Genomic DNA, 15,231 nt, shown 5'->3' with positions numbered 1-15,231 from the left:
CTTAAATGTTTACATTTTAAAATATAACTTTTTTTTATTTGTATCTTAGTAAAATGCACAATTCTTATTAAAAAAATTTTTTAAAGCAACTTTAAGTGCATTTTTTACATTGTCTTGGATACCTGAGAGCATGCAGCATCATAATTTTCAGTTACCGATGCCATTTTGAGAAATTCACAATTTAATCCATGAATGAAAGTGTCCAATAACGGGGCAGTTACCGATATTAAGCGAGTAGTATTCGGCTGGTCATGTGATCCAAACATCTCTCCATGTACAATTAAACGGCTTTAATGAGGTCGCTAATATGAGTCATCTCATGCAAGTGCTCGTGATTTTACAAATGGGTTTCAAAATTACAAATAATTTCCTTAGAAGTAAAACTTTTAAATGACTGATTGCATTTTTAAACATGAAAAATTTAAAAATACAGACATTTCTCTTAAAACTGGTTGAAAAATTATTTGAAAAATACTTCAAATAAAAATGACACGTTGCGTCATAAACATAAAATGTTTTAGGTCACTGTGTCAAGATAAATATAGTTTACTACTTAGAAAACATTTGAGATCCCTTAGTTCGAATTTGCGCTTCAATTATTTGTAACGCATGTTTGTGTTGCTGCTGCTGGATGGTTTTTTCTTCACTGTGTAAACTGTGTGTTGCTCATACAGTTGAAGTTTCACTTACTGCCCTCTGGAGTAAACAGGTGGTACTACAAGCATGCATTACTCAGGAATTTTCCTTATTACAATCCGGGGGCATTGCAATTAATTGCGTTAATATTTTTAACGCATTATTTTTCACTGAATTAACGCGCTAAATCAACAGCCCTAATTTTTGGGCATTTTAATAACTTTAAAAATTTTATCTTTATTTTATCGTTTAATAAATGTAATTATTTGTAGATAAAACTATTTTTTGGTAATTTTGTAATTTTTCAAATTTACATTTTGGACATCTAAAATTTAAAGTGAAATACCTTATCTCCACAAAAGCCTGCAAACTCCAGCAGCTTGAGTATCCGGGCAGGAAACAGTGAAAGAGTCTGTGTGTGACAGAAAATATGTTTTTTTATATATTCATCATTTAGGTGCAATACAGCAGCACACAAGTGGAACATACCAAGTTGAAAGCTCCAATTCCAAAAGAAACTCCCCCCTGTAAATGCTTGTGGTTTGGTCCTTTGAAAGAGGTATCTGACTGGATGAAGGCGTGCAGCTCCCTGCATGAGAATAATGATGTCATTAACAGCAGGTCTACTTGCAGAACAGATCAATACTGTTCAATGGTGTTGGTAACACACATGGGATTCTAAGATAGGACGATTCTATTGCTCATTTTCACACAATAAAAATACATTTTACTTTCTTGAAATTCTTCTATTTCTACAGACTTACTTGTATATGAGGAAACTGTTCCGAACTTTGATTCCTCCTTTGATGAAACTCACCATGTTCTCATCCTGTCAACAAACACACACACAGAATAAATATATATAAAAACTCACCTAAAGGATTATTAGGAACACCATACTAATACTGTGTTTGACCCCCTTTCGCCTTCAGAACTGCCTTAATTCTACGTGGCATTGATTCAACAAGGTGCTGAAAGCATTCTTTAGAAATGTTGGCCCATATTGATAGGATAGCATCTTGCAGTTGATGGAGATTTGTGGGATGCACATCCAGGGCACGAAGCTCCCGTTCCACCACATCCCAAAGATGCTCTATTGGGTTGAGATCTGGTGACTGTGGGGGCCATTTTAGTACAGTGAACTCATTGTCATGTTCAAGAAACCAATTTGAAATGATTCGAGCTTTGTGACATGGTGCATTATCCTGCTGGAAGTAGCCATCAGAGGATGGGTACATGGTGGCCATAAAGGGATGGACATGGTCAGAAACAATGCTCAGGTAGGCCGTGGCATTTAAACGATGCCCAATTGGCAATAAGGGCCCTAAAGTGTGCCAAGAAAACATCCCCCACACCATTACACCACCACCACCAGCCTGCACAGTGGTAACAAGGCATGATGGATCCATGTTCTCATTCTGTTTACGCCAAATTCTGACTCTACCATCTGAGTGTCTCAACAGAAATCGAGACTCATCAGACCAGGCAACATTTTTCCAGTCTTCAACTGTCCAATTTTGGTGAGCTCTTGCAAATTGTAGCCTCTTTTTCCTATTTGTAGTGGAGATGAGTGGTACCGGTGGGGTCTTCTGCTGTTGTAGTCCATCCGCCTCAAGGTTGTGCGTGTTGTGGCTTCACAAATGCTTTGCTGCATACCTCGGTTGTAACGAGTGGTTATTTCAGGCAAAGTTGCTCTTCTATCAGCTTGAATCAGTCGGCCCATTCTCCTCTGACCTCTAGCATCAACAAGGCATTTTCAGCCCACAGGACTGCCGCATACTGGATGTTTTTCCCTTTTCACACCATTCTTTGTAAACCCTAGAAATGGTTGTGCGTGAAAATCCCAGTAACTGAGCAGATTGTGAAATACTCAGACCGGCCCGTCTGGCACCAACAACCATGCCACGCTCAAAATTGCTTAAATCACCTTTCTTTCCCATTCTGACATTCAGTTTGGAGTTCAGGAGATTGTCTTGACCAGGACCACACCCCTAAATGCATTGAAGCAACTGCCATGTGATTGGTTGATTAGATAATTGCATTAATGAGAAAATGAACAGGTGTTCCTAATAATCCTTTAGGTGAGTGTATATGTTCTGAATATAACATAGTCACTAAACTACACTCTGTAGCGTTTCCACCCAGCATGCATTTAGCATGCTAGCATTCACTTTCACTAGTTAGTACTTAAAGAAATAAAAGAGAATTATTTGAGTTATATTGACGCATCTAATTTTGATGGGTTTACTCAATTCAAGTGTTTGTGTTTAGGGCTGCAACTAACGATTATTTTGATAATCGATTAATCTAACGATTATTCGACTATTCTGCGATTATTGCAACGGTTATTCATCAGCTCTTAACTGATTATTCAGATTGTGCCTGACTTAAAAGGTTGTATTAAACATGCTTGCTAACAATAAAGAGGACAAACATCTTTTAAAAATACCGCAAATACATTCATTGAATTAAAGGGCAAAACTGTATTAAGTTTAATTCAGTAAAACAAATTTACTGCAAAAAAAATCCCATTTTCATCAAGTGTTTTTGTCTTGTTTTAAATAGTCTAAAAATTCTTAAAACAAGATAAACTTTACTTGAGAAGCAACATATAAAATATTTATATATTTTAATCTATTCTCTAAAAGCAAGTCTAAATATCTCTTATATGTTGCTTCTCGGGTGAATTTATCTTGTTTTAAGAATGTTTAGACAATTTAAAATATTTGTATTTTTATTATATTATATTCATAATTCTCAGAAAATATTTTTTTCTTCTGCAGTATTATTGCTAAAGTAAATGTACATTGTTTTTAAGGGGTTTTATATTTTAATATTTTTTATATTTTTATTTGAAAACAAGCCAAAACAAAAACAAATCATAAACGTATTTTGTTACCGTGTGTAATGGGGGCGAAGACTTACGCTCTCACCTTCCTGTTCACTTCAATCTATTTTTAACTCACAAATAAAACAAACTCTCTCATATTAATAAATCTGTGTATTGCCAGTTTTCTTCACGATAAGAAACACACAGTGACATATATTAAGATTCAATAAATCGCGAGCAATCACGTTATAATCTAGCTGCAGCAAGCGCGCATGAGAGTGTGCATCAGCCGGGTGCAGTTTCAATCTGTCCCCCTCAGATCGGGACATTCACAACTCATAGAAGAGGCGCTGACCGGACAGAGTCTTTAAATCACCGAAAAATAACATTGTCTCCTCTCCTCAACATGCCTCATGATTTGAGGCAACACTCATGTCCATTGCACAGTAGTTTGATACCGTTAGGGGTTTTAAAAACCCTTAGCAAGCACCATAGTTAAGTGTAGTGTCAACCCATGTCATAACTACATCAGACTATATTATAACCACCAAAATGCACAAAGTGTTAATGAAACATCTGAGATTGTGTGTGTGTGTGTGAGTTATAGACGTTTGTTTTGAAATGTGCATCAAACCTGTAAGAATGAAAGAGCAGCCCTGTGTAGTGAACACTCGGCATAACACACTTCAGCATGGAGCTGCTCTGTAACACATTAACAAAAGACAGCTAGTTCAAGGCATTGGTAAAACCTTGGATCATAAAATGGCCAATAATTCTGATATGCTAAAAAAAAAAAAAAAGAATGTAAACAGTTCATGAAGCTACTCTGACTATTACTTATTTACTACGTTCATCATTCTAGAAGGACAAACAATTAAAAAAAAAATTAATGATTTTTGATTTTTTTGTTCCTCCTATAATAGACAAACAGGCCTTTTTTGAAAAATCTCACCTTCCGAGAGATCATCGTTTGCTCCTCGGCTCCCGAGACCACCAGACTTCTTACGAAACCTGAGAAAGAACAATAATAACTGAAGAAATGTTCTCAATCTCAGACAGACTGAAACGTCTATCATGCAAAAATGGCAAGAGCTGGTTAAAACCGCCAATTCCACACTTTCCAAGCTTTGCCATTTCTGGCAGCTGTGTGCATCACTCTTCCTGGACTGGCCATTTATTGACTTGCTGGTTTTTGTTGCAAGTTTACCGGGCTGATATTTTAAGCACATTCACACTTCTGTGTTTTCTGTACTACCAATCACGGATCGACACTGCTGTGGAGTTTATTCCATGCTGGTATCAACTATTTCAGATAAGCCCACCCCAAAATTTCATGTAATACAAAACAATTTGTCATCAGTTGCTTTTCATTCCCCTCAAAGAGACTTTTCCTGTCTAAGTGGGCGGTTCTTCGCCAGAATACTGGGAATACAGAAAACTGCAAACTGGACCAAAATGCATGCTGATAGACCAAAACGTGGCTATGCATAACTAGGCACTGTTTAACGAGAACCAAACCAACCAACTCGTTGGTGAACCACAATATTGCAAACTTTGATTTGAAGTAATAAAGTGCTTGAAAATCGGACAAAGGTACAAGAATGTGTACTTGATGTCTTTCACGAGGGCATGAACTACAATCCCATGAAGCATTGCGAAATACATAATCGAATGAAAAACCATGGAAAAATATAAAACTATTGATTTTAAGTTGATTATTATACAGTGGCAAGAAAAAGTATGTGAACCCTTTGGAATTACATGCATTTATTTACACATTTGTCTACAAATCTGGGTTGATCTTCATCTAAGCTACAATAATGAACAATCTGTCTGAACTAATGACACACAAATGATTGTATTGTTCTTGTACATATTTAAAAGATCATTAAAACATTCACAGTGTAGGTTGGGAAAAAGTATGTGAGCCCCATTGGCTAACGACTTCAACAAAAGCTCAAACTCAGGAGTTGGCATACATGGCATTCAATTAATGAGATGAGATTGGAGGTGTGGGCTAGAGTTACTTTGACTTATAAAAAGCACTCAAAAAATGTTTTGTTTGCTTTTCACAAGAAGCATCTGCTGACATGGGCCATGCCTCACAAATAGAGATCTCCGATGACCTACAATCTAGAAATGTAGCTTAAAGTTGGAAAGGGTTAGCTTAGATATTCATCTGTCCACAGTTAGACAATATTGTCTATAAATGGAGGTGATTTAGTACTGTGGGTACTCTCCCTAGAAGTGGCCGTCCAGCAAAGATGACTTAAAGGGCACAACGCAGATTGCTCAATGAGTAAAAAAAAACCCTAGAGCAGGGATCGGGAACCTTTTTCACTAAGGAGCCAATTTTTACATTTTTGGTTGATGCATTTTTTCAAAAGAGCCATAACATAAACGAATAATTTACTATTTTACTAAGTTTTTCAATAAAATACAATGTTTATATTGCCCATAGACTACTCAAAAACAAACAAATATGCCAATATTAATAGGTAACATGTTGCAATATATCGAATTGAGTACACGTGTTTGTGCGGGTCTCCATAAAATGACTTAATTTTACTTCATTAAATATTTTACTTCCCTTTTGGGCTGGGCGTTACGTAAAAAACATTTAAATGATAATCGCATTTAAAATATCAGATTATATGATCAATATAATCCAAGGTCGGTGAATATTTTTGCTTTATTGATTTTACTTTAAAAATTAAATAAATGTATTGAAACACGAAAAAACTTGAACAAAAGACATTTGTAAATTTAAATTGCACTTTAAATGAAACGAAAAACCAATACAAATAACGAAGTGATTAAAGAATCTTATATATAACCACCTCCCCAAATCCAAACATTTACCATCTCCAACGGCTCCATTTGCCATCATGCAAGTATCAGTATGCGGCAACAGGTGCAAATTAAGAACTAAAGACAATTATAAATGTAAAGATAATTATAATAATCATCATAATAAATAAGCCTAATAAATTCCCTTGTGTTCCCAAAAAATGCTGCCAAATGAGTTCTTATCGAACGTTTTGGTCATATTTATGCAGCTTAAAGAAAAAAAAAATTTACTAAATTTTAGGTTCAAGGTGAACGTGTCTTGTATTATTATGATTTAAACACTTTAGTCTTTGTTTATTTAATACAAAGATACCTGTATATATTACTGAACCTGCAGAGTTGCGTTCACAATGTGTAAGAGTGAACTGAACTCACAGCACCTCCTGAGATATTCGGAAATCATTTGCAGCATTCTCATAGATGACATTATTCTTGCAAACAGTTTTCAGACGAATGAAACAGAGAAAAAGGAGTGATAACCCTTTACATGTGCTTGCTCCACGAGACATGGTCCCGCTGAACACCTCTGAACAGTGAATCAGACATGAGCATTGACGACTTTTCTTTTTGGATTTTCTTAAAAATATAATAAAGTGTGTTTCTTCAAACAGCATTTCTTGTCATGTGTCACACCAAGACACCTTTTGGAGGTAGATGAGCAAAATGACTTGTGCATGAAATGCATTTGGAGAAGAGCTTGCGAACTGGATTGAGTCTCGTCGCATTTTGCGGGTGCTATATAACACCATGGTTTCACATAAAAATGACCAACGTTCAAAAAAACAGCTAAGACCAATAGTTATTGGGAAACGAGTCCCAGAAAACTAGGAATGTTCATGTGTTGGAGAAGTGCTTTCATTGCACTCAGAGCTCACAGCGCGCACATCAAATCAGACGCACACCGGCGGCTTTTCTTTCGCCTGATTTTCAAAATATAAACCACTTTTCGACAAACGCTCGTCTTTGGGTCTAATTTCTTGTTATATATATCTATCCGACATGTCTTCCAGGTCGCCTTCCACAGTGGCTGGTACATCAGCAAAATACTCCGTATGAAAAATCCGCAAAATCCTCATCAGTGTTCATTTCAAACCTTGTTCACCAGGAGTAGGCTGTAAAATTCGGGAGAAAGGAAATCAAAACTGTCATTGACTTCAAGCTTTGCAATCGCACCCACACTTTGTTGGAAAAGTATCTCTAGAAAGTTTTAAACAATCATGTGTTGGTGAATGGTGGGAGACCCAGAGAGCCACTTGATTTTTAACAAAGAGCCCCCCTTTCACGAGCCATTGGATCCCGACCCCATCCCTAGAGTGACCGCTAAAGTCTTGAAGGAATCATTGTAACTGGTTAACATCTCTATACAGGAGTCCCAGAACCCAGAAAACATTAAACAGGAATGGTGTCAATGGCAGGACACCACAAAGGAAGTTGCTTTCCAACAAAAGTATTTCTGCACACCTGAAGTTTGCCAAAGACCACCGATGTTTAATTGGATGTCTTAAATAAAGAGATTAAAGATTATAGTGTGTGTGTGTTGTTAGCTTCAGCACATTGTGTTTGTCTAAACTTGTGACTTTGATGAAGATGAGATCACGTTTTATGAGCAATTAATGCAGAACCAGATAATTCCAAAGGGTTCACATACTTTTTCTTGCAACTGCTACAATAGAAACTATATATATATATAATATGGGGGTCCCCTTTCACCCAATATGGATGGTAGTGACTCGCCTCAATCCGGGTGGCGGAGGACGAACCCCAGCTGCCTCCACGTCTGAGACCATCAACCCGCGCATCTTATCACGTGACTGTTGAGCGCGTTGCCACGGAGACATAGCACGTTTGGAGGCTTCACGCCATCCACCGCTCAACTTACCACATGCCCCACCGAGAACGAACTACTTTATAGGGACCCCGAAGAGGTTACCCATGTGACTCCTCCCTCCCTAGCAACCAGGCAAATTTGGTTGCTTAGGAGACCTGGCTTGAATCACTCAGCACACCCAGCGATTCACACTAGCGAACTCCAGGGGTGGTAGCGTCTTTACCACGGAGCTCTATTTCTCATTAGATATGACCAGCTGTCTCTTTTAAACTCATACAGTCACTGTAGATCTCCATGCAAACACAGGCAAATTTCAAAGCTGAAGGACTTGGTCAGCTGACATGGAAATAACCCTATTTGCCTAAAGGTTAAAGGTAAAAAAAAAAAAGAATGCTTCTTCATGACACAAAAGAAACAGATCATGCATGTTGTATGTTGTGATCTCTTGCCAGATACCTCTGGCACACCTCTTGAGCGCTCTTCATTGTGTTCCCAGCATGCACAATGTCATCGTGTTGGAAGGTCATCATGGCTTGCATCTCTAATACTGTGGCATAGATCAGAGCATGGTACATGCTCTCCTTAGACCTAGAATACAACAAAAGATATGCTTTTAAACCACACACAAGGAAATTATACTGTAACAATGCAAAGTAAATACAGTCAAATGTTGGAGCCGAGGCCTAACAATTAGCAAATGCCTCTCATGTGAACAATACAAGTTCGAATCTGGTTTGCATCATTTTACGTTACATGGGTTGAGCGATTGTTGCTGCATCAAACTGGTTGGGATTCTCAAACAAACAGAGCAATAACAAGACACAGTATTTACACTAATCATCCTATGATTGACTTACTTACAGTTCTCTCTGCATATTAAGCTGGGGTATGATCAAATATTTTAACATCAGAAAAATTACACACTGTTCAAGTATTGTAATAAAACAGTTTTGAAGCGTGAAACCAAGCATTATGCACTTCCTGTGGGGACTGTAAATAAAGAGGAGAGTTGGGGCCTTTGAAGCATCTGGTTTCCTCCCAAGTGTACAGTTAGTCACTCTACAAGCTATACATTAATGAGATCGGTCTGTGTGTAGGACTATTATCAGGCTCAGCGAGGGTGTGAGCTTTAGGTAAACACCTTACATCCTGGTGAAGGGAGCGTGCCTGAAGCAATTCTCAAGGATGATATTTGATATTAAAAACCTTTTTCACATTTATGCATTTTACATCAGCAGAAGACAAAAAATATAAACAATTAAAGAAATATTGCAACATGAGCTTTGTAGGGATCATACCTTTACTAAACATGAACATATCTATGTATTCTGAATTCCCCTGAATTCTACAAGAAAATCAGGGGGTTAGTCTGAGAAAGAAAGAAAGAAAGGAGAAAAAGTTTGAAAGAACTTCAATGAAAGAAAGTTTAAAAGATATCAAGTTAGAAAGAGTTCAAATGAATGAAAAAGATCAAAAGTTGAAAAAAAGAAAGTTTGAAGATGGAGAGTTCGGAAGAAAATTTGAAGAATCGAGAGTTCGGAAGAAAGAAAGTTTGAAAGATGGAGAGTTCGGAAGAAAGAAAGTTTGAAAGATGGAGAGTTTTAAAGAAAGTTTGAAGATCGAGAGTTCGAAAGAAAGTTTGAAAGATGGAGAGTTCGAAAGAAAGTTTGAAAGATGGAGAGTTCGAAAGAAAGTTTGAAAGATGGAGAGTTCGAAAGAAAGTTTGAAAGATGGAGAGTTCGAAAGAAAGTTTGAAAGATGGAGAGTTCGAAAGAAAGTTTGAAAGATGGAGAGTTCGAAAGAAAGTCTGAAAGATGGAGAGTTCGAAAGAAAGTCTGAAAGATGGAGAGCTCGGAAGAAAGTCTGAAAGATCGAGAGTTCGAAAGGAAGTTTGAAAGATGGAGAGTTCGAAAGAAAGTTTGAAAGATGGAGAGTTCGAAAGAAAGTCTGAAAGATGGAGAGTTCGAAAGAAAGTCTGAAAGATGGAGAGTTCGGAAGAAAGAAAGTCTGAAAGATCGAGAGTTCGAAAGGAAGTTTGAAAGATGGAGAATTCGAAAGAAAGTTTGAAAGATGGAGAGTTCGAAAGAAAGTTTGAAAGATGGAGAATTCGAAAGAAAGTTTGAAAGATGGAGAGTTCGAAAGAAAGTTTGAAAGATGGAGAATTCGAAAGAAAGTTTGAAAGATGGAGAGTTCGAAAGAAAGTTTGAAAGATGGAGAGTTCGAAAGAAAGTTTGAAAGATGGAGAGTTCGAAAGAAAGTTTGAAAGATGGAGAGTTCGAAAGAAAGTCTGAAAGATGGAGAGTTCGAAAGAAAGTCTGAAAGATGGAGAGCTCGGAAGAAAGAAAGTCTGAAAGATGGAGAGCTCGGAAGAAAGAAAGTCTGAAAGATCGAGAGTTCGAAAGGAAGTTTGAAAGATGGAGAGTCCGAAAGAAAGTTTGAAAGATGGAGAGTTCGAAAGAAAGTTTGAAAGATGGAGAGTTCGAAAGAAAGTTTGAAAGATGGAGAATTCGAAAGAAAGTTTGAAAGATGGAGAGTTCGAAAGAAAGTTTGAAAGATGGAGAGTTCGAAAGAAAGTTTGAAAGATGGAGAGTTCGAAAGAAAGTTTGAAAGATGGAGAGTTCGAAAGAAAGTTTGAAAGATGGAGAGTTCGAAAGAAAGTCTGAAAGATGGAGAGTTCGAAAGAAAGTCTGAAAGATGGAGAGCTCGGAAGAAAGAAAGTCTGAAAGATGGAGAGCTCGGAAGAAAGAAAGTCTGAAAGATCGAGAGTTCGAAAGGAAGTTTGAAAGATGGAGAGTCCGAAAGAAAGTTTGAAAGATGGAGAGTTCGAAAGAAAGTTTGAAAGATGGAGAGTTCGAAAGAAAGTCTGAAAGATGGAGAGTTCGAAAGAAAGTCTGAAAGATGGAGAGCTCGGAAGAAAGAAAGTCTGAAAGATCGAGAGTTCGAAAGGAAGTTTGAAAGATGGAGAGTTCGAAAGAAAGTTTGAAAGATGGAGAGTTCGAAAGAAAGTTTGAAAGATGGAGAGTTCGAAAGAAAGTCTGAAAGATGGAGAGTTCGAAAGAAAGTCTGAAAGATGGAGAGTTCGAAAGAAAGTCTGAAAGATGGAGAGCTCGGAAGAAAGAAAGTCTGAAAGATCGAGAGTTCGAAAGGAAGTTTGAAAGATGGAGAGTTCGAAAGAAAGTTTGAAAGATGGAGAGTTCGAAAGAAAGTCTGAAAGATGGAGAGTTCGAAAGAAAGTTTGAAAGATGGAGAGTTCGAAAGAAAGTCTGAAAGATGGAGAGTTCGGAAGAAAGAAAGTCTGAAAGATCGAGAGTTCGAAAGGAAGTCTGAAAGATGGAGAGTTCGAAAGAAAGTCTGAAAGATGGAGAGCTCGGAAGAAAGAAAGTCTGAAAGATCGAGAGTTCGAAAGAAAGTTTGAAAGATGGAGAGTTCGAAAGAAAGTCTGAAAGATGGAGAGCTCGGAAGAAAGAAAGTCTGAAAGATCGAGAGTTCGAAAGAAAGTTTGAAAGATGGAGAGTTCGAAAGAAAGTTTGAAAGATGGAGAGTTCGAAAGAAAGTCTGAAAGATGGAGAGTTCGAAAGAAAGTCTGAAAGATGGAGAGTTCGAAAGAAAGTCTGAAAGATGGAGAGTTCGAAAGAAAGTCTGAAAGATGGAGAGTTCGAAAGAAAGTCTGAAAGATGGAGAGCTCGGAAGAAAGAAAGTCTGAAAGATCGAGAGTTCGAAAGGAAGTTTGAAAGATGGAGAGTTCGAAAGAAAGTTTGAAAGATGGAGAGTTCGAAAGAAAGTCTGAAAGATGGAGAGTTCGAAAGGAAGAAAGTCTGAAAGATCGAGAGTTCGAAAGGAAGAAAGTCTGAAAGATGGAGAGTTCGAAAGGAAGTTTGAAAGATGGAGAGTTCGAAAGGAAGTTTGAAAGATGGAGAGTTCGAAAGAAAGTTTGAAAGATGGAGAGTTCGAAAGAAAGTTTGAAAGATGGAGAGCTCGGAAGAAAGAAAGTCTGAAAGATCGAGAGTTCGAAAGGAAGTCTGAAAGATGGAGAGTTCGAAAGGAAGTTTGAAAGATGGAGAGTTCGAAAGAAAGTTTGAAAGATGGAGAGTTCGAAAGAAAGTTTGAAAGATGGAGAGTTCGAAAGAAAGTTTGAAAGATGGAGAGTTCGAAAGAAAGTTTGAAAGATGGAGAGTTCGGAAGAAAGAAAGTTTGAAAGATGGAGAGTTCGAAAGAAAGTTTGAAAGATGGAGAGTTCGAAAGAAAGTTTGAAAGATGGAGAGTTCGAAAGAAAGTCTGAAAGATGGAGAGTTCGAAAGAAAGTCTGAAAGATGGAGAGTTCGAAAGAAAGTCTGAAAGATGGAGAGTTCGAAAGAAAGTCTGAAAGATGGAGAGTTCGAAAGAAAGTCTGAAAGATGGAGAGTTCGAAAGAAAGTCTGAAAGATGGAGAGTTCGAAAGAAAGTTTGAAAGATCGAGAGTTCGAAAGAAAGTTTGAAAGATGGAGAGTTCGAAAGAAAGTTTGAAAGATGGAGAGTTCGAAAGAAAGTTTGAAAGATGGAGAGTTCGAAAGAAAGAAAGTTTGAAAGATCGAGAGTTCGAAAGAAAGTTTGAAAGATCGAGAGTTCGAAAGAAAGTTTGAAAGATGGAGAGTTCGGAAGAAAGAAAGTTTGAAAGATGGAGAGTTCGGAAGAAAGAAAGTTTGAAAGATGGAGAGTTCGGAAGAAAGAAAGTTTGAAAGATGGAGAGTTCGGAAGAAAGAAAGTTTGAAAGATGGAGAGTTCGGAAGAAAGAAAGTTTGAAAGATGGAGAGTTCGGAAGAAAGAAAGTTTGAAAGATGGAGAGTTCGGAAGAAAGAAAGTTTGAAAGATGGAGAGTTCGGAAGAATGAAGTTCGCATGAATTAAGTTCAAATAAAAATCTACTAAAGAAAGAAAGAAAGAAGAAAGAAAGTATGAAGATGACCTGTTCTCACCGTGGTCGTAGTTTGTCCAAACTCTCATTAAAATTGTTGTTGAGGAACAGATCCAAGGCCTCCATGCATTCTTCAATACAGCCCTGTAGGGACATCTGTCTGGAGCTGATCACACACACACACACACACACACACACACACACACACACACACACACACACACACACATTACCAAAGTATGGTCAAAAGTTTGCAATAGTGCCATATTTTTTAAAAGAATCGCAATATGACTTATCCAAAACATTTAGCCCTTTTTATCATTAGCCCAGATTAATCGTCAATCCTCTTCAATTGTTTTTGTATAAAACGCATCATAATTAGGCCTATACTGGTCGACCAATATGAGTCAACGGCGATGACAATATCTAGAGTACAGGCTGGCCAGTGATTAACATAATACAGATATGGCCGAACATCAGATTTATCAACCATGGCCGAAATACTGCTCAGACAATCCTAAACTCAGAAAGAAACCCATTTTTTTTTTATCCTTTTTGAGGATGTAGCCAGATTTAGTCCATGCACCCAATGTGTAAATCCACACAAACAGCCAAGGACACTTGAAATGACATTTACTCCTAAATGCACTCAAACCCGTCAGCAGTGCCCTTTATAAATTATAAATGCTACCTGATGCAGAGTTTTGACGTGTCTGACCGTTGAAGATATATTTAGCAGGACTAATTAATGTCAACTGGATGAGCCTGTTTTCTAAAGGCTTATTTATATATATATATATATATATATATATATATATATATATATATATTCATGGAGACAAGATACAAGATCAATCGAGATACAGCTCACCGAAACCTGTGGCTTGAGAGATTTCTTACTGATAACACACACTTGCTTTAAAGACATTTGCACACTGTCAGAGATGCAAAATAATTCATGTCTTTACAGTCAATTAAATGCATCTCTATCCTCTTGTTTCACAAAATGCAATGACTCGTACACAAATACACACATGCACTGCAGAGTTTGGCTCACACACACTGTCACACCAGTCATGTGTTTCATGTTTGCTCAGAGTACACACACTGGGCACGGACAGCCACTGGATAAGAACAATATGTGCACTATCCTGAATAAATTCACTTAAACATGCTTGTGACAAACATTCCTATAGAGTTCACAACACTTCGAAGGCAGTATTTCTTCTCAAGGATAGTATTTCATTACATGAGTTCAAACCACATTAGGTTGCAAAACAAGGAAGGAAGAGATGTGAAAATTTGACAGGGAGACAAAAAACAAAAACTGCTAGAACTGAACACAAAAATACTGAATCAGCCATTTATGGACTTTTCAGTTTTTATCATAACAAACTTGAAATGTTCAGCATCTATACAGCGCTGTTACTCCTTAAGAAACGTACATTATTCATGTTTCATTTAAAATAGATATGATCAGAAGCAAACAGTGTTCACACTTACTTTTCTGTAACAGCTGCATCTTTCCCATTGGACATGGTTTATATTGTCTTCAAAGTTTGTCCTCTTCTGGGCCCTATGTCCACTCACACACACACACACACACACACACACACACACACACACACACACACACACACACACACACACACACACACACACACACACACACACACACACACACACACACACACAAACCTGTTTAAACTCCCTGAGAGGTGCTTCTTTCAGATCTCCAGAGATGTTGTTGGAAATTCACTCTCACTTTCTGTGCATGAAGATGCTGCATTGATTAGGAATATATGAATACTTCAATGTTTGCCCTGACAGTGAATATAGATCAGTATTCGGTTCAGTCCAGTGCTCGTTTGCCACAAGTAGGTGTGTGATGTGAGAAGACACAGTTCTTGACTCCTCCTTACAGCTCAGAGCAGGTTCAATGCCACGGCTCCACTGCACCGGGACAGAAGTTAGTAGCACCATCTAGTGGTGGGGTGAGGCATTAAAGAATAAAAGTCCCTAGAGACCAGTCAAGTGACAATCAATTAAAATGTAAAATAATAAATACATGATATAAAATAATAAATGTCCCAAGAGGCCAGTCAAGTGACAATCAATTAAAAAAAAAAAAAAATAATAAATACATGATATAAAATAATAAACGTCCCAAGAGACCAGTCAAGTGACAATCAATTAA

The 15,231-nt window shown here is 37.5% G+C and overlaps 1 protein-coding gene across 1 annotated transcript in view; it reads right to left on the bottom strand.

Moving 5' to 3' along the window:
• Positions 1-15,121, bottom strand: part of LOC127653282 (tetratricopeptide repeat protein 39A) — a 33,074-nt gene extending 17,953 nt beyond the window's left edge. Inside the window, exons 1-9 of the mRNA XM_052139922.1 lie at positions 14,800-15,121; positions 14,538-14,610; positions 13,096-13,200; positions 8,601-8,732; positions 4,419-4,477; positions 4,101-4,168; positions 1,401-1,465; positions 1,126-1,225; positions 983-1,048 (exon numbers count right to left, since the gene is read on the bottom strand). Of these exons, the coding sequence (XP_051995882.1) occupies positions 983-1,048; positions 1,126-1,225; positions 1,401-1,465; positions 4,101-4,168; positions 4,419-4,477; positions 8,601-8,732; positions 13,096-13,200; positions 14,538-14,572 (630 nt within the window). The 5' untranslated portion in view covers positions 14,573-14,610; positions 14,800-15,121. The remainder of the gene's footprint in view (positions 1-982; positions 1,049-1,125; positions 1,226-1,400; positions 1,466-4,100; positions 4,169-4,418; positions 4,478-8,600; positions 8,733-13,095; positions 13,201-14,537; positions 14,611-14,799) is intronic.
• Between the last annotated feature and the right edge of the window lie 110 nt (positions 15,122-15,231).

The sequence above is a fragment of the Xyrauchen texanus genome, chromosome 12 (assembly GCF_025860055.1).
Source record: "Xyrauchen texanus isolate HMW12.3.18 chromosome 12, RBS_HiC_50CHRs, whole genome shotgun sequence".
Taxonomy (NCBI): domain Eukaryota; kingdom Metazoa; phylum Chordata; class Actinopteri; order Cypriniformes; family Catostomidae; genus Xyrauchen; species Xyrauchen texanus.
Note: the sequence above shows the minus strand (reverse complement) of the source record. Positions and strands in the feature narration are given on the sequence as shown.